The sequence below is a fragment of the Sminthopsis crassicaudata genome, chromosome 1 (assembly GCF_048593235.1).
Source record: "Sminthopsis crassicaudata isolate SCR6 chromosome 1, ASM4859323v1, whole genome shotgun sequence".
NCBI lineage: Eukaryota > Metazoa > Chordata > Mammalia > Dasyuromorphia > Dasyuridae > Sminthopsis > Sminthopsis crassicaudata.
The window spans coordinates 292841701-292863944 of NC_133617.1; the positions used below are offsets into that span (position 1 = coordinate 292841701).

The 22244-nt window shown below is 38.4% G+C and overlaps 1 protein-coding gene across 3 annotated transcripts in view; it reads right to left on the reverse strand.

Annotated features, from left to right (window-relative positions):
• The window catches only part of IMPA1 (inositol monophosphatase 1), a 60820-nt gene that overhangs the window by 13323 nt on the left and 25253 nt on the right, over window positions 1-22244 (reverse strand). Inside the window, exons 3-6 of one of the 3 annotated variants that reach the window (XM_074278965.1) lie at window positions 17946-18025; window positions 11808-11876; window positions 11153-11286; window positions 6902-7006 (exon numbers count right to left, since the gene is read on the reverse strand). In XM_074278965.1, coding sequence (XP_074135066.1) covers window positions 6902-7006; window positions 11153-11286; window positions 11808-11870 — 302 coding nt within the window. In that variant the 5' untranslated portion in view covers window positions 11871-11876; window positions 17946-18025. Of the gene's footprint in view, window positions 1-6901; window positions 7007-11152; window positions 11287-11807; window positions 11877-13586; window positions 13739-17945; window positions 18026-22244 lie in introns of those variants that run through there. The other 2 variants (XM_074278964.1, XM_074278966.1) reach the window with 2 other exon arrangements.

Sequence of the window (22244 nt, forward strand, 5' to 3'; positions counted from 1 at the left end):
AAAAATTTGGAACACAAAGTAATACAAAAATTAAGAATGAAACTATCTGTACATGTATTTAGTAAAATAAAATAGTACTGAAAAAAATTTTAAAGTGACCAATGGAAAATATTACCGAACTTAAAAGATAGAAAGCACTGTGAGTGGTTAAGTCTGATTACATTAAATTAAAAGGGGTTTTTAAGGTTTTGTACAAATAAAACCAATGTAGCCAAGATTAAAAGAAAAGCAAAAATTGGAGGGAGGAGAGGAATTTTGTAGACAATTTTTCAGATAAAGTTCTACCATATAGGGAACTTTGTCAAATTTATAAGAATGAGTTATTGTCATTCCCTAGTTGATAAGTGGTCAAAGGATATGAACACACAACTTTTGGAAAAAGAAGTCAAAGCTATATCTAATCATTATTGGTTAAAGAAATGCAAACTAAAACTTTAAAATATCTGACACCTAATAGATAGGTTAAAATGATAGAAAAGGAAAATGGCAAACAGTGGAAGAGATATGTAAAAAGTAGTACACTAATACACTACTGGTAGAACTGCAAATTTATCCGATCATGTTGAAGAGCAATGTGTAATTACATATAAAGAATTTTAAAATTATGCATATCTTTTGATGCAACAATACTACTCAGGCCTATCTCCCCAGATGATCAGAGCAAAATATTTATACCAATTCTCTTTGTGGTGGGATGTCCATAGTTTGGGAAATGGCTCACCAAATTATGCTATATGACTGATAGATTGCTAAGAAATTAAAATAACAAAGCTGATTTTAAAATGCATGAAAAGATTTGAATAAAATAATGAAAAATGAAATAAGCATATAGAACCAAGATAACATTGTATATAGGAGCAACAATGTTGTTTTAAGAATTAACTGGGGTGGGGGGGTAGGGCATTAGGTGGTACAGTGGATAAAACACCAGCCCCGAAGTCAGGAGGACCTGAGTTCAAATCTGACCTCAGACACTTAACACTTCCTAGCTGTGTGACCCTGGGCAAGTCACTTGACTCCAACTGCCTCAGCAAAAAAAAAAAAAAAAAAAAAAATTAACTGTGAACAACTAAGCTATTTATTATAAATGTTCAAATACACTACAAAAAACCTATGAAAGAAGATGCTATTTTCCTCTAGAGAAATAATTGATCAGTAGAAGTATGCATATGATCTTCTCTAGGGCAAGCTGAGGAAGAAGGGAGGGAGGAAGTTGAAACTTAAAATGTAACCCAAAACAAAACTTTTTTTTAAAGTAACAGAAAATATCACTAAAAGAAAATCACTCTCAGCTGAAAACTTGTCTCATATTTTATAGGAAAAATTAAGGTCATTCACCATCAACTCCCTCTTCTTCATCTCCTATCACTCAGAAACCTTCTGCCACTAGCTTCCTTTATGCTTATCTCACATGAAGAAGTGGATTTATTTCTTACCAATATTAACACCTCTATACTTACTCAAATGATCCCATTGCCTCTTCTGTCATTCCCAACCTTTCACTTATTTTCAGTTTCTTCCCGTCTGGATGATTTTCTACAGCCTATAAACATGCTCATAACTTCCCTATTCTGAAAAACCAACCAAACAAACAAAAAAACCAACTCTCATTTGATCCTTCTACCCCTTTTAATTATCATCCTTTGTCTCTTCTGCCCATTATAAATGAACTCCTCAAAAAAGCCACCTACAATAAATCCCTCCACTTTTCTCATTCTCTTTTTAACATATCTGGCTTTAACATATTTAACATAATCTGGCTTCCAATGTTATCATTCCACTTAAACTGCTCTCCAAGATAATTCTCATAGTTTTGAGATACAATAGTCTTTTTTTTCAATCTTCATATTCCCTGATTTCTCTGTAGTTTTTGACTCTTGTAGTTTTGACCATTAATCACTTTCTCTTCCTTGGTAATCTCTTCTCTCTAAATTTTGGGTTTTTCTCCCATCTATCAGACTACTCTTTTTCTTTGCTGGATCCTCATCTAGAGCATGCCCTCTAAATATAAATTTCCCATGTCATTCTGCCCTGGGCCCTTCTCTGTTTTTCCTCTCTAACCCTTCACTTGGTGATCTTATCAAGATCCATGGATTATTATATTCATGCAGATGATTCTCAAATCTAACTTTCCTGCCCCAATCTCTCTAATGACCTCCAATCTCACATCTCTAACTTCTTTTCAGACTTCTCAAACTGGATGTCCAGTAGATATCTTAAACTCTTTATATCTAAAATGGAACTCATTATCTTTCATCCTAAACCTCCCCCCAAAATATTAATTTCTCTTTAGAAGGCACTACTTTTCTCGCAGATCCTCAGGCTCATAACCTAGATGTTAACAGCTCTCATCCCTCCATATCCAAGCAGTTGCCAATGTCTGTCAATTTAGCTCTTTACTATTTCTGAATATGTCCCTTTCATTTCATATACATTGCCAAGACCCTAGTGCCAGCCGTCATCACCTTAGCATAATAACCTGCTGGTGGATCTGCCTCCCTCCACTCCATTTTATCCTCCATTCTGTCACTAAAGTGATTTTTCTGAAATTCAGATCTGTTCATGTTATCTTCTCTCCCATTCAATAAACTCTAGTGTGTCTCTATTGCCTACAGTAGGAGCAAATGCAAAATGTTCTGGGCATTCAAACCCCTTCATAATGTAATCCCATCTTACTTTTCCAATCTTCTTATACTTTCCTACCCAACAAGTATTCTTCCATCTAGTGAACCTGATCTTCTGGATATTTGACAAAGACATTACATCTCCTGGCTCTAAGAACTTTCGTCTGGCTGTCCTAGAATGATCTCCCTCCTTTCCTCTAGCTACTTATATCTCTCCCTTCCTTCCTTATTACCAAGTAAAGTCCTATCTTCTACAGAAAGCCTTCCCTAGTACTTCTTAATTCCAGTGTCTTCTCTCTTTTAATTATTTTTATCCTATCTATAGCTTTCTTTGTACATATTTGTAATTTTGTTATCTCTCTTGTTACACTGAAAACTTCTTGAAGGAAGGAACTATCTTTTGCGTCTTTTTGTATCTAGTGCTCAGGAATGCCTGACATTTAGTAAGTGGTTAATAAATGTTTATTGCTTAGCTGAAGAAAAAAAAAATGATAGTTTAGGAGAACAGGTAATGAAAAATACCACCATCCTCACAATTACCAAGAGAGAATATTATATAGAGTCAGGTGGGAATTCTATCAAGCCTCAGCACTTCATCCTGAATCCTCACCTACAGCCCTGGAATCTACACATCAGAAATACCTCCACCCCCAGTGTCTCTACCTCTGATTGGGAATACCTTTGCCTTCCAGATCTTCCTCTCCTTTCAGATTATTTTCCTGTTTATTCCCCTACTAGAATGTAAACTCCTTGAGTAGGAATTGTATTTTTTTTTCTACAAGTATCTGTATCTTCAATATTTAGCATCATGCTTGCCACATGGTAAAGACTTAATAAATGATTGTTTGATTGACTATTGACTAACTACTAATATTTCTTATTTAACCATTTTTCTTTGTAATAACAATTCAGATTGTTATAGGTGAAGAAGGAAACTCCTCCCCAAAAAAGACAGTAATAAAAAGATAAATTATTATCAATAAAACACTTTTAAAAATAATAATAAATGATCTTTTGGTTCTGCAACTAAAGCCTGCTTTCTTCTCTCATAGAAGAATAATATTAACCTTTTATTAGCCAATTATGAATTTGGTGGATAATAACATTTACATCATTAAAAGAAGAGATTAAAAGCTTTTCTTTGTAAAAGGAAGTATAGTAGGGAAGTATGCCCTTTATGAAGGCAAGAAGCAGGAGCTGGGTTACATCAGATAAAGATAGATAGTCCCCCAGAGTATGTGGTGTATATAAGAGAGATATGAAATCTGTTCTTTCTGTGTGTGTGTGTGTGTGTGTATACATACATACATACATACATACATACATAAAATTTCACTTGATGAGCTCAGCAGTACCAATAGACTTAATTATTGTCCCTGTGCAGATGATTTTCACATCTACATGTACAATTCTATCCTTCTACTGACCATCCAGGTTCACATCTCCAACTGCTTATTAGACATGTTGAATTGATGTCTATTCATAAGTATACTGAACTCTCTACATATCCAAAACTGAAGTAATCTTCACTCCAAATTCTTCCCTCTTTCCAATTTCCCTATTACTGTCAAGAGTACCATCATCCTCCAGGTATCCAAGCTGGTATGACAACCTAGGTGTCATCCTTAACTTCTCACTCTCTCACTCCATATGCCATCAGGTGTCAAATCTTGTCCTATTAAATCTTAAAGGTTTAATAAATGCCTTTAACATTTCTAACATCTAACATCTCTTCTCTCTTCTGATATTGCAATCACTTTACAATACCACTTCACACTTGAACTGTTTTGCAACAGCCTGATAATTGGTCTCCCTACTTTAAATCTTTCTAAATCAATTCTTCTTCCACTCAACTATCAAACTGATTATTCCAAAGTACATGTCTGACCATGACATTTTTCTACTCAATAAATTCCTGTGATTCCCTCTTTCCTCCAGGATCAAATGTAAAATAATCTGTTTGATTTTTAAAGAGCTTTAGAATATGGCACCCAAATTTCCAGTCTTCTTACATCTTACTCCCTTCCCTACCCTACACCTCTATGCTATGCAATCTAGTGACCCTCATCTCCTGATTCTGGGAATTTTCATTGGCTAACCCCCATGCTTAGAATGTTCTTTCTCTTCATCTCTGCTTCTTGGCTTTCCTGGATTCCTTCAGGACTCAATTAAAGTTCTGTCTTCTGTAAGAAGCCTTTTCCAATCCTTCTTAACCTTAGTACCTTCTCCCAATTTATTCTGTATGTATCATTTGTACATAGGTATTTGCATGTTGTTTCCCTCATTAGTCGAGAGCACCTTGAAGGGAACTACTTTTTGCCTTTCTTTGTATCCCCAGGTTTTAACATCGTATCTGATGCACAGCAGAACACTTAAAAAATGTTTGCTGACTTGACTTGAACAAGTTGATAAGTAGACTGCTACTACAGCTCAATTATTTTCAAAATCCCTTTAAACTATTAGGAAGGGAAAATACTAGCTTCTTTTGTAATTTTAAATCTCAAAACAAAAGACTTCTTTACATTCTAGCAAAGCCACAATTCTATTACTCAATACCAATAAAGGCATTTATTATTTAATATAACTGAGATTTAGGATTAATATTGAATTTTGTTGTACAAGTTGTTTGTTGAACCAAAGTGCCACTTCTGAGAGGAGCAGTAACAAAAATCAGAATTAGCTATTTAGGATTCCATAGTCATCTCTATGACAGGCAGTAGAGTCAGGAAAGACTGGGTTTGAATTCTACCTCTGGCAAATCATTTAATCTCTCAGTATTCCCAGGAAATTCTCTAAGACTAAATTTCAAAAAATTGTTGACCTATATTACTGGAGAGAGCCCAACACTGATGAAATCAGAGAACAGGCCAAAAAGAAAATCACAACTATGGAAGCACAGTAATAGTAACATACAGACATCAACTACTACATTAGGAAAGAGACAAGATCCAGAAAGCAAGAGCACTAATTAAAAGTTAGAATTGGATCACACGTGAAAAGTACTGAGTTTGTCCCTGAAAGGAGTTCAACAGAGAAGATGGGAGGATACGGACAGAGGTGTGCTGGTAAATCTTAATAACTAGCCCTCTTTGGATGTAACATTTGCCAATTTTTGAGGTGTAAATGATCACAATGAAAACAATAACAATAAGCTGTAAAGAATCAAAGAAACTGGCTCTAGCACATGTGTGGCCACAGGTATTAACAAGCATTACATAAAAAGGATCAGGAAATACTTTCTCCTTTGCGGCTATTTATTGTTTATATATTTAGGGTCAGAAGGAACAATAAAAGCTTGCTTTTTATAAATGAGGAAACTGAGACTCTGTGAGATGAATGACTTGCCAAAGGTCATATAGGCAATAAGTGAAAGGGCCAGGCCAGACTCAAGGCAATCCCTATCTTGTATGTTCATGAATAGGTAAAGAGAGATAAGAGATCATAGATCTAAAACTGCTGTGGACCTTGTGTATCTCAAAAGGCCATCAAGTCCAACTTCACATTTTACAGATATGAAACTAAGGCCCATGGAAGCTAAGCTACTTGCCCAAGTCACATAGATAATAACTGTCAGAGAATTTAATCCAAGTTCCTTGATGCCTGAACAAGTGCTCTTTTTAGTATAAGTGCCATCAGGCACAAAAAAACAAAACAAAAAACAAAACAACAACAAAAAAAAACACCATTCATTTAATATTAATCTTATTATTATCTAATGGTAATTGGTTATATTTCCCTGAAATCCTTTTCATTACTATTCTTTCTAATCTATACTAGCTCCCTATTCTTTTCAGATTCTGTGTCTCTTCTGACTATCCTCTTTCTTATATGCATTATAATTCTTTAATGTTGTTCAATATTTAAATTTTCATTTGGTTCTACAAAAGAATATAAGATTGCCAGGAGACAATTTGGTGACAAATGCAACAAGTTTATAATCCTAATAACTTCATTCCTGATTGAGAAAGTCAAATAGTATTTATTAAAAACAACAATGTTAATATTGTTTTATAAAAGTTAGTTATTTTTTTAAGAAGCTTAAGTAGAACAACAATTTTTCTAAATGGTGAAATGTTAAAAGTTTTAGAATCCCCAAACAAAAACCCCAATAGTATACAACACAAAAAAATAGTTAATAACAATGACCAAAAAAAACTAACATTATATAGAACTTATGCTTACAAAGCCCTTTATACTCATTAATTCATTTGATTCTTACAAAACATGATAAAAAATTTTCATTGCATTCATAGTAGTATTATTGGACTGGTACATACCTATGAACAAAATTAGTAGTTCCGTCAATAGGATCAATTATCCATGTGGGATTATCAGTCAAGACACTGTATTCCCCAGCAGCCACTGATTCTTCACCAATGAAACTAAAGGATAAAAATAACAAATGCTACCAAGTTCATTTTAATTTTCTTAAAGACATTTCACAAACTTAGCAATCTACTCTCACAAAATCTCACAAACTCAATTACAGATTTAGAACTGCAACTAGTTCAACATGTTAATTTTACAAATGAATAAATGAAAGTCTCAAAGTTGACTTGCCTACTGCCAAACAAGTTATAGTGGCAAAGCTGGAATTTTTTAAAATAAATTTTTATTTTTCCAAATACATGCAAAATTAGTTTTAAGCATTCACCTTTGCAAAACTGTGTGCTCTAAATTTTTCTCTCTCCTCCCCCCACCACGGACAGCAAGCAATCTCCTAAACATATTTCCATATTCGGCATGCTGCACCAGAAAAATCAGATCAAAAGGTAAAAGAAATAAAAACCCACAAGAAAAAAAAAAAAAAAAGCAAGCACACAAACAACAACAACAACAAAAAGTGAAACTACTGTGCTTTGATCCCACATTCAGTTTCCATTCTTCCCTCTCTCGATGTGGATGGCTCTTTCTATTACAAGTCTATTGGAATTGCCTTGAATCACCTCATTGTTGAAAAGAGTCAAGTCCAACAGAGTTGATCATTATATAACCTTGTTGTTGCTATGTACCATGTTCTCTTGGTTCTACTCACTTCACTTAGTATCAGTACAACAATATTTCATTACATTCATTATCCAGCCATTTCCCAACTGATAAGCAATCATAAATTTCCAGTTCCTTGACAGTAAAAAAAGGATTACTACAAACATTTTTGCACATGTGGGTCCTTTTCCCTTAAAATCTCTTTGGAATACAAACTTAGTAGATATATTGCTGGATCAAAGGGTATGCACAATTTGATAGTCCTTTGGGCATAGTCACAAATTGCTCTCCAGAATGGTTGGATCAATTAAAAATTCCATCAACAATGCATTACTGTTTTTGTTCTCCCACATCCCCTCCAACATTTATCAATATCTTTTTTTAATTATCTTAGCCAATCTGAGAGGTGTGAAATGTTACCTCAGAACTGTCTTAATTTTAATTTCTCCTAGGCATGGACCCACATTTAACACCACATACTAAGATTAGATCAAAATGGGTCCAAGATTTAGGCATAAAGAACGAAATCATAAATAAATTGGAGGAACATGGAATAGTTTACCTCTCAGACTTGTGGAGGAGGAAGGAGTTTGTGTCCAAGGGAGAACTAGAGACCATTATTGATCACAAAATAGAACATTTTGATTACACCAAATTAAAAAGTTTCTGCACAAACAAAACTAATGCAAACAAGATTAGAAGGGAAGTAACAAATTGGGAAAAAATTTTTACAGTTAAAGGTTCTGATAAAGGCCTCATCTCCAAAATATACAGAGAATTGACTTTAATTTATAAGAAATCAAGCCATTCTCCAATTGATAAATGGTCAAAGGATATGAACAGACAATTTTCAGATGATGAAATTAAAACTATTTCCACTCATATGAAAGAGTGTTCCAAATCACTATTGATTAGAGAAATGCAAATTAAGACAACTCTGAGGTATCATTACACACCTGTCAGATTGGCTAAGATGACAGGAACAAATAACGATGAATGTTGGAGGGGCTGTGGGAAAACTGGGACACTGATGCATTGTTGGTGGAGTTGTGAAAGAATTCAACCATTCTGGAGAGCAATCTGGAATTATGCCCAAAAAGTTATCAAAATGTGCATACCCTTTGACCCAGCCATACTACTACTGGGCTTATACCCCAAGGAACTACTAGAGAAGGGAAAGGGTCCTGTATGTGCCAAAATGTTTGTGGCAGCCCTTTTCATAGTGGCTAGAAGCTGGAAGATGAATGGATGTCCATCAATTGGAGAATGGTTGGGTAAACTATGGTATATGAATGTTATGGAATATTATTGTTCTATAAGAAATGACCAACAGGAGAAATACAGAGAGGCTTGGAGAGACTTACATCAACTGATGCTGAGTGAAACGAGCAGAACCAGAAGATCATTATACACTTCAACAATGATACTGTACGAGGATGTATGCTGATGGAAGTGGATTTCTTCAACATAGAGAAGAGCTAATCCAATTCCAATTGATTAATGATGGACAGAACCAGCTACATCCAGAAAAGGAACACTGGGAAATGAATGTAAACTGTTATTTTTACCTTCTGAATCCAATTCTTCCTGTGCAACAAAAAAAAAATTCGGTTCTACACACACATATTGTATCTAAATTATACTGTAATATATTTAACATATATAAGACTGCTTGCCATCTGGGGGAGGGGGTTGGGGGAGGAAGGGAAAAAATCTGAATAGAAGTAAGTGCAAGGGATAATGTTGTAAAAAATTACCCATGCATATGTACTGTCAAAAAATGTTATAATTATAAAATAAAATAAAAAATTAAAAAAAAAAATTTTAATTTCTCTAATCAATAGTCATTTAGAGCAGTTTTTCATATAATGATAGATGGCTTTAATTTCTTCATTTAAAAACTGTTCAAATCCTCTTTTGACCATTTATCAATTGGGGAATGGTTGTATTGACTTGAGTCAATTCTCTACATATTTTAGAAATGAGGCCTTTATCAGAAACACTGGATGTAAAAATTTTTCCTTGGAATTTTGAACCCAGTTCCTCTAACCCCATATTCATCACTCTTTCTACTTATACTCTTCTCTGCTGTTGTTCCCCTTTACTTCTGGAAGATCTATAAGAACACAGATCCAATTCCATGTAGATCCAAGTTCTTAAATAGTTAGTAGGACTTAATATAAATGCAAAGTTAATAGGAGTCACAGTTTAAGAAACTGAAAAGTGCATTGGATACAAAGATGAAAACAAAGAACATCAAAAGCACAAGGACAAGAATCAGTATGATATCAATCAACCATTCAAGGTACTATGCACATGTACCTGGCCTGGATCTGTCTAAATTAAGGAGGCATCTTATGTGAATAAGCACGTATTCTCAATCAGAGGGGTCTTTGCCCTTTTATAAACCTTTCTTTTCTTTTCTATTTCAGTTCAATTCAGTAGTATTCTCTCTGCCTGGAGCAGATCTGGTGCAGGGTTACCTTGTGGTGACATGAGGATAGGATATAATGATTGAGACCAACATTTAATAAAAGGGGGAAAACTTAGATAAATACAAAGGAAAGATCCAGGCAAAGTGCCACAAGGAATCTGGGAACTGAATCATGTAGCTAATTAATATAAATTATCCTGGGCACATCACTTCACCTCTGGCCTCAAGTTCCCTCATTTTTAAAGTGAGGGAGTTGGACCAGAAGCCTCTCAGATCTCTTCCAGGTCTAATTCTATGATCCTTTCTTAAAGCTCTTCTTTGAGGCTACTGTTAGATTCATTTCCCATTTTGTACTAAGCATGCCTAGAACAAAATAGGCACTTACTAAATATCTGCTAATTGATAGCTAAAGATATAGTTGTTGTTCAGGCAAAAAGGCTGTGATTACAGCTAAGAATAGACACTGGTAAAGGAAACCAAGGCTTGAATTACTTGTACAGGTATAACTGGGTGTTTTTTCCTCTCTTCCCCTCATAAAGTCAATCCCTTTTACCTACAGCATGAAAATCTTCCTGCCTTGGTTTGAAACTCATCTCCTTCCTCACTAGTAGTTTCAACTTCTCCCTCTCCTGGGTGCTTTTCAGCCAGTATTTGAGTTGTTATTTTCTTCCCTCTTCCCCTACACAAGGCCTCCATTTATCTATATCACCCTTCCAGTTTCTTTCATGGGCTAAAAATAGACAGCCTGATCTTATATTAATCAAGTTCCATTGCAAATATGATACTAAAGTTTCAAGAGAGAGGCCATCCAGCCTAATTATGGATAGAAAGCTGGCCTACAAGTCAAGGTGACCTGGATTCAAATCCCACCTCTCCCGATTCTAGTTGTGTGTCTCTGGGTAGATCATTTAACAACTTAGTACCCCAAGCAACACTCTAGGAGTATAAGTGGCAAAGTAGCTTCCAATCTGCCTTGGCACAAGGAATTTCCTTACCAGAGGTCTCTACAACTAAAAAAACTTCCCATGAATTTAATTATGACCCCACTTGTTTCTATTTCTACAGTATTTATACTCCGTATCTCAATACATGAAACTGAAAAAAATACCTGTGAGATGGAAACTTCTCTCTTATGGCAGAAAGCATCATTTTTTCAACTTTTTGGTCAGTGGCTGTAACTAGATCTGCTGGAGAACTCTTCATCATGACAGCCATCTCCGTTTTTAAAGCTTCCCGAATCATCTAAAGAGATTTGTTTTGAGTAACCACATTGAAAAAAAAAAAAAAACAATTCCCAGAAAAAACAACAAATGGTATGAAACACAAAACTACTACTCAACAATACCCACTATAATCTACCTTAAATTACATAAAAATATCCTTCAGAGATAATGAAAAGAGGGTTACAGCTGGAAGGATTATTTTAAAGATAAGCTGACCACTTCCCTTATTTTATAAGTAACAAAACTAAGGTCTAAAAAAAAAGATACCAAGGCACATAGCTAATTAGCAAAAGAGGTGAAACTAAAAAATCATATCATCTGGTTACTAATCAAAGCTTTTTCCAAGACTCTTTCCAACATCATAAATTCATGAGTATCCAAAACTGAACTTTAGACTCAATTCTGTCATCTTTTCATTATAATAGTAGTAGTATTTTAATCCAGGAGATAGATGATTGTTTCTTTGAATAAAAAAGTGATATTTAGCCAACATAGCATCATATATTGTGTATCCATCCATGTACATATGACCCAACTTACCTCTCCAGCTTTTCTTGCGAGAGTTATTGCATAATCCATGCATTCTTGCCAAGGATCGGCCATTTTGTCCTATATGTATTTAAAGATATTATGTAAGATAGTTACAAATTCCCAAAAGTCCTAATCCTAGCTGAAGAATATGTTGTTGAAAACCTCAGACTCACCACCTTTCTCACTTAGGAATTCATAAAATTTTAAGATACCTTCTGTATTCATGTAATTTCAAAGATTGCATATTCCAACCCCCAAGTTTTAAAGTTTAAGTAACACAGAGGTAGAGTGACTTACTTGGATGGGGCAAAGTGAAAATACTTATTAACCCCATGATGCTTGATCACTTTCAAGAGCTTATTGAGATTTCACCTAAATTTATTGTTTATTTTTAAATTTCTTTTTTAAATTGTTTCAAATTTTCTCCTTTCATACAGTCCCTCCCTCAACCATTGAAAAGATGGACAATATACAAATTGTACATGTGAAATCATGCAAAATATCTCTATACTAACCATATTATCCCCTCAAAGCAAAAAATATTTTAAAAGTAAAAAAAAAAAATCCAAGTTTTCTCTTTAGATGTAGATAGCATTTTTCAAAATGAATCCTTTGTGATTGTCTTGGATCATAATATTGATCGGAGCAGATAAATCTTTCAGTTGTTCATCAATACAATATTGCTTTTACTATGTACAATAATCTCCTGGTTCTGCTCACTTCATTTTCCATCAGTTCATACAGGTCTTTCTGCTTTTCTCCCTGAAATCATCATTCCTTATAGTAAAATAGTATTCCATCAAAATCATATGGCACAATTTATCTTGTCATTCCCCAACTGATAGGCATTCCTTCAATTTCCAATTCTTTGCCATCACAAAAAGAGCTGATGTAAATATTCTTGTACGTAGTTCTTTTCCTTTTCCTTTCAATCTCTTTGGGATACAGATCTGGATACTACTGGATCAAAAGGTATGCACAATTCTATAGACCTCTGGGCTATACTGTTCCCTTAAAATGGTTGGACCAGTTCACAATTCAAATAGTGCATTAGTATCCCTGGTTTTCCACATCCTTTCCAGCATCTGTCATTTTCTTTTTGTGTCTTATTAATCAATGTGAAAAATGTGAAGTAGCAAAGCAGGTTTGCATTTTTCTAATCAATAATGATTTGGAGCACCTTTTCATATGACTATAATTAACTTTGATTTCTTCTAAATACTGCCTAGTCATTTGACCATTTATCAATTGTCCTTTACTAGAGAAACTTCCTGTAAAAATTATTTACCAGTTTCCTGCTTTTCTCTTCATTTTGGATGCAATGATTTTTTTTTTTTTTTTGTGCAAAACCTTTTTATTTTCACATAATCAAAATTATCCATTATACTTTGAATTATCACATCTTTTTTGGTCATTAACACTTATCTATAGATCTGCCAGGCAAAATTTTCCATGCTCAGCAAGGAGCAGCAGTGAAGGTGTAAGGACTGGAGGTAAAGAATAAAACCCCGAAAAGCTAGCGTCTCTCCGGACCCAGCCACCACCGCCCCCACCTCCACCTGGAATGACTCAGTGTGTTCTTAGAGCTTCAGAGAGCAGAGGCAGCGAGTAGCCATCATTGTCCTGTTAGTGCCTCACTACTGACTCCTGCAGTCTGTAGAGGAAGCCCAGTAACACCATCCAGCCCCAGCCCCTCACCCAAAGACAGACCAATTGTTTCTCTTTTCAATTTGTTTTCTTCGATTCCCACTCTGATAAAATGAACAAAAAATTTAAAAAGGCTCTAACCATTGACAGTTTCTGTATGGATAGAGAGCAGACTTCAAACCCTGTGGAGACTAAAAGCAGACTGTATCCAGATGAATCCCCTAAGAGAGATATGATCTGCTCCTCAATGCACAAAACTCTCATACAGGAAATCAAAAAGACTCTCACAAGAGAGCTAAAAGAGAGATGGGAAAAGGAAAGGGAAGCTTGGTAAGAGAGTCTGGAGAAGTTATCCCACGAATTTAAAAACAGAGTGGATAAAGAAAACAAATCATTGAGAAATAAAATTAACACTTCCTAGTTGTGTGACCCTGGGCAAGTCACTTAACTCCAATTGCCTCAAGGGAAAAAAAAAGAGAAATAAAATTAGTGAGTTGGAAAAAGAAAACAGCTCCCTAAAAAATAAAATTGATGAAATGGAAAAAAATTCCATAGAATATAAAAATTCAATTGGACAATTACAAAAAGATATAAAAAAAAGTGAGTGAAGAAAATACATCATTGAAAATTAGACTCGAACAAGTAGAAATGAATGACTCAAGGAGAAACCAAGAAATAGTCAAGCAAAACCAGAAAAACGAAACAATTGAAAAGAATGTCAAGTATTTTATTGGAAAGACAACAGACCTGGAAAACAGATCCAGGAGAGACAATTTGAGAATAATCGGATTCCCTGAAAAAAATGTGAGGAAAAAAAGAGCCTGGACACTATTTTCCAGGAAATTATCAAAGAGAACTGCCCAGACGTTTTAGAAACAGAGGGTAAAACAGACATTGAAAAAATTCATCAATCACCTACTGAAAGGGACCCTAAAATCAAAACGCCAAGAAATATACTGGCCAAGTTCAAGAACCATCAGATGAAGGAAAAAATATTGGAGGCTGCTAGAAAAAAGCAATTCATATATAGTGACCCGACCCGCGGGTCTCGAACTAGGGACGCCTGAAGGTAGGCCTCAACCTGTAAGCAAGAGCTAGTAAGGCTACAACCTGGGAATGGGTGAAGAAAACAAAGGAGGGAGACCGCTCAGTGGGGTATAAAGCAGCTCGAGTTTATTGCAGAAGACAACTCAGCTTATATAGAGTAGCTCAGGAATGCCACGTATGTAAGAAGGCAGTTACACAATACACAATGTATAGAGGAAGGGAAGGGGCTGGGGTCTTGTGACGAGGTTCATAAGTTCAGGTGTCAGTAATGGTGATTGATGTCAGCACATCCTGTGGTTAAGCACGTCCTGTGGTTGATTTGTAATGCATGAAGTTCCGGAGCCAGGAAATGGAAACAGATAAGGAAGAATGGTGTTGACACAGCTGCAGTTTGTTAGCTCAGACCTTAGGGTGTGGGCTCCTGGCATGTCCCCCTTCTTTCTTTTAGCAAGGTGGGTAGCCTGTCTTAGGCTATGTGACCTGTCTCCGGTTGTGGGGAATGAGCGTTGACATATAACCAATGGCACAGTGCCTTAGCACCTTCAACATTGGCGAAGAGGAAGCATGCCACCAATTGCTGTCTTAGGTCATTGGGGTCAGCCACACCAACTCGGGGGTACGCCATGCCGGACCCTGTCTTAAGTGGGTGGAAAACAGACCTCTCGAGGTTGCCTGTCATGGCAGTTGTGTGGTCTTACTGCCATGGCTCCGAAAATAATAAGTCAAACCTCAAAGCATCCACCATCTGGGGTCACTCTGATCCAGTCATTGGCTCAGCCACTGCTTATAAGAGGAGAGAGGGGGCCGAAATCCAGATCCAGTCCAATGCCTCAGGGTACATGGAAGAGGAGGAAGAAAAGCAGCGGAGGAGGAGGGGGAATAATCAAAGAAGTGTTATAGATCATAGTAAATAGTGAGGGAAGCACATTATCTAGACAATTTAAGCGATGACTATGATAGTTATCACAAATGCCAATGCATCGGAATCATTACAATGTGGAGACAAAACAAGTTGTCATGAACAATTCATGAGCAATAATTAAAGCAGGGTTACCATAATGCCAATGCATCAGGATCATTACAAATGTGGGTGGGGTGGGTTTCAACGAGCAATTCACATGCCTTGGTTTAAAAGAGAGTATTATAGTGCCAGTGCACTAAGAATAACTGTAATGCTAGTGCACAAGAGGTTGTCAGAATTTTAGAAAAGGAATCAAACAGTTTTACAGTGAAAAGTTAACATAGCGAGTAGTAACACATTTGAGTAGTCAAAATAACTCCTTCAAGGTTAGGTTCTGATATTATCTAACAATTTCTTTGCTATGGAGAAGATTAAGATTTTTGTAAAAAGGAGGGGCACAGTCTATCCCCCACCCGCTGGTACCAAGGTCTCTTTAATAGTTGTTCATGAAATCGCATCGGTTCTCCTGAAAATCTTGTTTCCTTATCTTCGGTATGGTCACGGTCAGAAAGGCGATGATAGAAGATTTGACTTTTCTTGGAGATTGCTGCATCTACTTGTGACTTAATAAAAACTGTTAGTTTATTAAAGGCCCAAGGGCCGAAAGAGATTAGTAGAAGAAGGCCTATGAGTGGCCCAAGGAGGCTAGGGAGGAGAGTTGATAGCCATGGAGAGGTGGAGAACCAATTCTGGTACCATGCTTCCTGTTGTTCTCTCTCTTTTTTTCTCTTTTCTAGACTGTCTCTAACCTTTTGTAGACTATTTTCTACTAAGCCGAGTTTGTCAGTGTAGAAGCAACACTCTTCTTTTAGAGCAGCACATAAGCCTCCTTGTTGTAAAAAGAGGAGGTCTAGGCCTCTCCTATTTTGTAAAACTACTTCTGCTAGAGAGGCGACTGAATCTTTGAGATGTTGGAGGCCAGCTTGCAATTCTAGAAGATCCTTATCTATGGCGGCACTGAGTTGGGAATAATGTTTATCAGATTGGACGAGGGAGGCTATGCCTGTGCCTGTGCCTATTGTTCTTAGGCCGAGAAGGACAGTTAATGTTAAGGCTGTTAGAGGTTCCCTTTTTACTCTAATAGGGTTAGTTGGTCCTCCTTCCCAGATGTCTAAGAAGTCTTCCACTGGATGGACAGTGACATGAGGGAAGAGGGCGACAAGAACGCAGTAATCTTTACTCTGGAGGAATTGATTTGTTACTATGAAGGTGGTAAGACCGGAAGAGCAAGCAAAATAGGAATCGTTAGGGGCAGATGCGTAAGTGGAGTCCGAGGAGATCACAATGGTAAGATTGCAAACCTCTTCAAGCTGCCAGGGGGGAAGCATATCCGAGCCTAAAATACAGGTTCCTATGCCTGTTATTTTGGTAAGTGTCAATCCCTGTTGTTCTTCAGTTCCCCATCTAAGGGAGGAGGTGTCGTTTGTATATATAGGGTTGCCAAAATGTGCCTGACCTTCATAAAAAGGGGGATTTGAAGAATAACAGACCCAACATTCCTGCAGAAAGGAAATGTTAAGTTGATGCAGAGTCTGTATGGAAGCATTTACTATTGTCAAGATGGTTGATGCAGATGAGAAAGGACCAGGAGGGATTGTGGGGTGAAACAAGGAAGGAGTTGGTATAAACGGGGTATAGGGTAGAGAAGGCCTGGGAGCCAGAGGTTCTTGTTGTTGTGGGTTTGGCTTGTAGTTGGGTAGTAGTTCTGAATTGGGTCCAATGGCAGCATGATTCTTAGATGTAGGGATAGTTTTTAGAAGTTTTATGGTGAATAGTAAGCCATTATCATAGTGGTCTTTATATAGGCGTAGACCCCATGTGAGGCCTCTCTCCCATTGTATAGATTGTCTCCCTGGACTAGTAAATTTTATCCGTAGTGGGTGACACCACGTATCGCAATCGGGGTTTGTTTTAGGAGTTCCATCCTCGAACCTATCTATGTTTTTATGATCGTAGTCAGCCTTGACTGTTATGTAATCCCATGAGGAAGTTGGTTTCCAGTATGTATCTCCTGTGGTTTCACAGCCCCAGGAAGCACAAAAGAACTCCTCAGAGCCTCCACATTTGTAGGTTAATGATCTGTCCCTGTGTTTACTACCTGGGCAGACATAGAAGGGCATCTGTCGGGTGACAGAGCGATGCCAAGGGGACATACATCCCCAGTTCCCATTGAAGCGTTGATTGGGGGTGTGTGGCCATGATAATCTTGAGAGTCCCAGCCAGATGCTCCCCTGGCCAAAAGGCATAAATCTGGGGTTAGATCGGGCCAGGGTACCGTGCTTTGTAGATTAGAAGTACTCCAGGCTACATCGCCCCAAGAATTTTGAACTACCCAGGTATAATTGAATATTTGGTATGGGGAGGCTATAGTCTGATCGAGTATGGAAATAAAGAGGATAAGGGAAAGCATGTTGTAGAGTAGTACTGGACGTGGGAGGGGGGGATTCCTAAATAGGAAAGATTGGCGGGGAGGGGGGGGGAAATTATGTTACCAGGGCGGTGATGTCGGGGACACTTTATTGCCAGATGTAGAATGAATCGCGTCCCAGCTTACTTAATCTTCTGTGGGAATCTGAAAGAAAACAGAGATGAAGTTTCTCAGGGTTTTTCCCTGGGTGAGTTATGGGGTTTGATCAGGCGTGCTGGTAGCCACCTGGCGTTCTGAGCTTGAGTGTCATAGACACATGCGTGTCCTTTTCCCCAAATCAGGACAGGATCCGGACCAAACCATTGGTTGGTAAGGGGGTCCCTCCATTTCACTTGAGCATAATTATTTGTTGTGGAGGGGTGCCAGAGGCGGTCTGCCGCAGATTTTCCATTGTCATCTAGGATTAGATAATTGAGCACAAAGAGTGCATGACTTAGCAATGTTTTGTGATTACCAGCTCGTGAGTAGAGGATCTCAGGACCAGATTGTAATTTTGAAATAATTCTTTTCAGTGTCTGATGAGCTCTTTCAACAATACCTTGACCTTGAGGGTTGTATGGGATGCCAGTGATGTGTTTGATACCCATGTGTGCGCAGAATTGTTTAAAGGAAGAGCTAGTGTATCCGGGGCCATTATCTGTTTTAAGAATTTTAGGCTTAGGTGCGGTGACCAGAGAGGCCATGATATGGCTGATAACATGTTTGGTAACTTCTCCTGTTTGTAAGGTAGCAAAGAGGAAGCCACTAAAGGTATCAATGGAAACATGAATGTATTTAAGCTTGCCAAATGGTGTAAAGTGGGTAACATCCATCTGCCAGAGTTCCCCAGGGATAAGACCGCGGGGATTGACTCCTAAGTGTGGCTCGGGTAGAAGTACTAGACATCCCGGGCATTGTTTAACTATTTGTCTGGCTTGTTCTCTAGTAATCCTGTATTGTTGGCGCAAGGTATGAGCATTAAGATAGTGTAATTCATGTGCTTTAGTGGCGGCATCCACAGGGGAGGCGTTTAGAACTGTGGCTAGGAAGGCTTGTCTGGAGGCAAGATCTACTACATTATTACCTTCCGTTAAGGGGCCGGGGAGATCAGAGTGTGCTCTGATATGACAGATAAAGAAGGGATAATCTCTCTCTAGGATAAGTTTTTGTATTTGGGAAAACATGGGAGAGGCGTTGGTAGAGGGTCTAATGTAGGGGACTGTCTCAAGCCGTGGAATGGAGTTGGCAATATAGGCACTGTCAGTGTAAACGTTCATCGGGCCGGGGACATTTTTGAATACCCAAAGAATGGCCGCTAATTCTACAAGTTGGGCTGACACATAAGGTGTATGGAATGAGGTGAGGGCCGTATCAACTGTAACCACAGCCTTGCCTGAAGAGGATCTGTCAGTAAATATTAGGTGAGCCTGTTTTATAGGGGTTGTTTTAGTAACACGTGGGAAGGTAACTGGGGTTTCCATAAGAAATTTTATAAGTTTATCTGTGGGATATTGATTATCGATAGTCCCTTGGTAGGAAATGGTAGCGATAGACCAAGCATCATTCTTTTGTTGAAGCTGAGATAACTCTGTACTAGTATATGGACAATGTGGTCAGGGTCTTTTCCAAAAAGTTTGACAGACAGGGTCCTTCCTTCTTGTAAGAGATCTGCTATAAGGAGGGGGTAGGTGGAGAGTACTTTATTAGGTGTTGCTGGGCTGTGAATCCAATATAGGGGCATTTCTTGCCATAACAGTCCAGTGGGAGAAAAGGTTGTAGAAAAGATAAGGAGCCATAATTTTTTCTTTGGGTCATAATATCCAATTTTTTGAGTGGAAATTGCCTGGTTAACTTTTTGTAGAGCAGTTTCGCCCTCTACGGTTATAGTGCGTGGTGAGGTCGGGTCTGAATCTCCTTTTAGGATATCAAAGAGGGGTTTAAGATCTCCCGTAGTTAATTTTAAGTAGGGGCGTAACCAATTTATGTCTCCCAATAATTTTTGGAAATCATTTAAGGTGTGAAGGTGAGTGGTACGTATCTGGGTTTTCTGGGTTATTACGTGATTAAAATGTAGTTCAAACCCAAGAAAAAAATGAGGGGAGGTGAATTGAACCTTTTCTGGGGAGATAAGCAACCCTCTGTCTTTTAAGGCTATTATCAATTGACGTGTGATTTTAGACAGTTCATGTTCAGAGGGTCCAGCAATGAGTATATCATCCATATAGTGGATCACATAAAGGTGGGGATAGCGCAGTCTGAAGGGGTCTATTGTTTGGGCAACATATTTCTGACAAAGTGTGGGACTGTTGGTCATGCCCTGAGGGAGGACCTTCCATTGGAAGCGGGGGGAGGGGCCTATGCAATTAGTGATAGGGATAGTGAAAGCAAACCTTTTGGAGTCTTAAGGGTGTAAAGGAATAGAAAAAAAAGCAGTCTTTGAGATCTATAACAATCTTATGAAAACCTGCAGGAATTGCTATAGGGGTGGGTAAGCCTGGTTGTAGGGCTCCCATAGGGACCATGGTTTTATTTACTGCTCTCAGATCATGGAGTAATCTCCATGAGCCTGATTTCTTTTTGATGACAAAAATTGGGGTGTTCCATGGTGAGTTAGAGGGTTCTATGTGACCTGCAGTTAATTGTTGTTGAATTAAAGTTATGGCAGCCTCTAGTTTTTCTTTCGGAAGGGGCCACTGGTCGATCCAGACGGGAGTATCAGATTTCCATGTGATTTTATCCGCCTGTAGGCTGGGAGGACCAGTGGCCCTTATGAAAAATGGTTTTTAAAACCAAGGCCAGTGCGGTTGGGATGTGGTTGTATCTGTAAAGGCTGAGTGATACCTTGATTATTTTTCCCTAGCCCCTGACGAGGGAGGAATCCCTGGCTTAACATTTGTTCTGTGATAATGGAATTGGGGCTGCACATAATGATTCCCATTTGCGAGAGAATATCTCTTCCTCACAGGTTAACAGGGAGATTTGGAACTACAAAAGGACGGACTGTTCCTTTGTTTCCCTCTGCATCTTCCCAGTTTAACAACTGGGAGGATTCCATGGTATTACAGGTTTGTCCTATGCCTTGTAGGTGTGTGAGTGAAGGCTGTAAGGGCCAGGTAGTGGGCCAATAGGTGGCGGAAATGACTGTGGCATCAGCTCCTGAGTCAATTAGGCCTGAAAAGGGTTTGCCTTGTAATTTAAGTGTTAAGGTGGGTCTTTCCTGGGATAGAGTCTGGACCCAATAGAGGTCCGAAGACCCGGGTGCGGATTTCCCCCTTTGTGTTTTGACTGCCAGGTAAGTGGTGTCTAGGGGGAGTGGTAGGGCTTGGGCCAAGCGTTGGTAAGGCTGGATTTCTATAGGATTTTGTGTGGCTGAAGCTAGGATTTTAATCTCCCCTTCATAATCATTGTCGACCAGTGTAGGGTGTATCATCAGTCCTTGAAGGGTGGAGGAGGCACGGCCAATGATAAGAAAAAAGGATCTGTAAGGAGGAGGGCCGTAGATGCCCGTGGAAAGGACTTGAGGGCCATCTTCAGGTTTTAATATTGTGGGGGCGGTGGCACACAAGTCCACTCCTGCGCTGCCTGTTGTGGCTCTAAGGAGTTGTGGGTAGGTTGGGTCCCCGTGGCTGTCTGAACAGATCCTTGAGGGGTCCGGGGCGGACCCCGTCGGCTGTTTCCCTGTAGGGGACGTATGGCTCTTCCTTCTACATCATAGATGGAGCGGCACGTATTACTCCAGTGGTAGCCCTTCCTACATCTGGGGCACAGGGAGGCTGGTGGCGGGCTTTGGGTGGGTATGCTAGGTGCATTATTATTAAGGGAACACTGTCTAGCGAAGTATCCTTCCTTGCCACATTTAAAGCATGTTTTTGAGCTTTTAGTTTGCTGGAAGGCAGCGCCTATAGCCAAATGGACTGATTGTGACATTTTGTCAGCTGCCTCTCTGGTTGCTTCAGCTGCTTCTCTAGCAGCTTTAGTCATTTTGTCAGTTGTGGGGTCAATGTCTCTGCACAATTTAATCATTTCATTAAGAGATTTTTCCCTCCATTGACCGCGTAAAGCATCACGGCAGGGCCCATTAGCATTTTCATAAGCCAATCTTCTAACAAGGTGGTTTTCTGCAGCCTCTGCTCCCAGGGTTCTTTCTGCTGTTTCTAATAATCTGCTAACAAACTCTGAATAGTCTTCATGATTTCCCTGAATGACTTTGCTTAAAGGGGCTAAAGGAGAGCCTGTTGTGGGGAGGGCTCTCCATGCGCCGATGGCAGCTTCTGATGTTTGAGACAAAAGTCCCCAAGGAAGAGTTCTTTGTTTGGCTTCTGAAACATATGTGCCCTGGCAAGTTAATTTGTCAAACGTCCAATTCTTTGTGCCTTTATTAGAT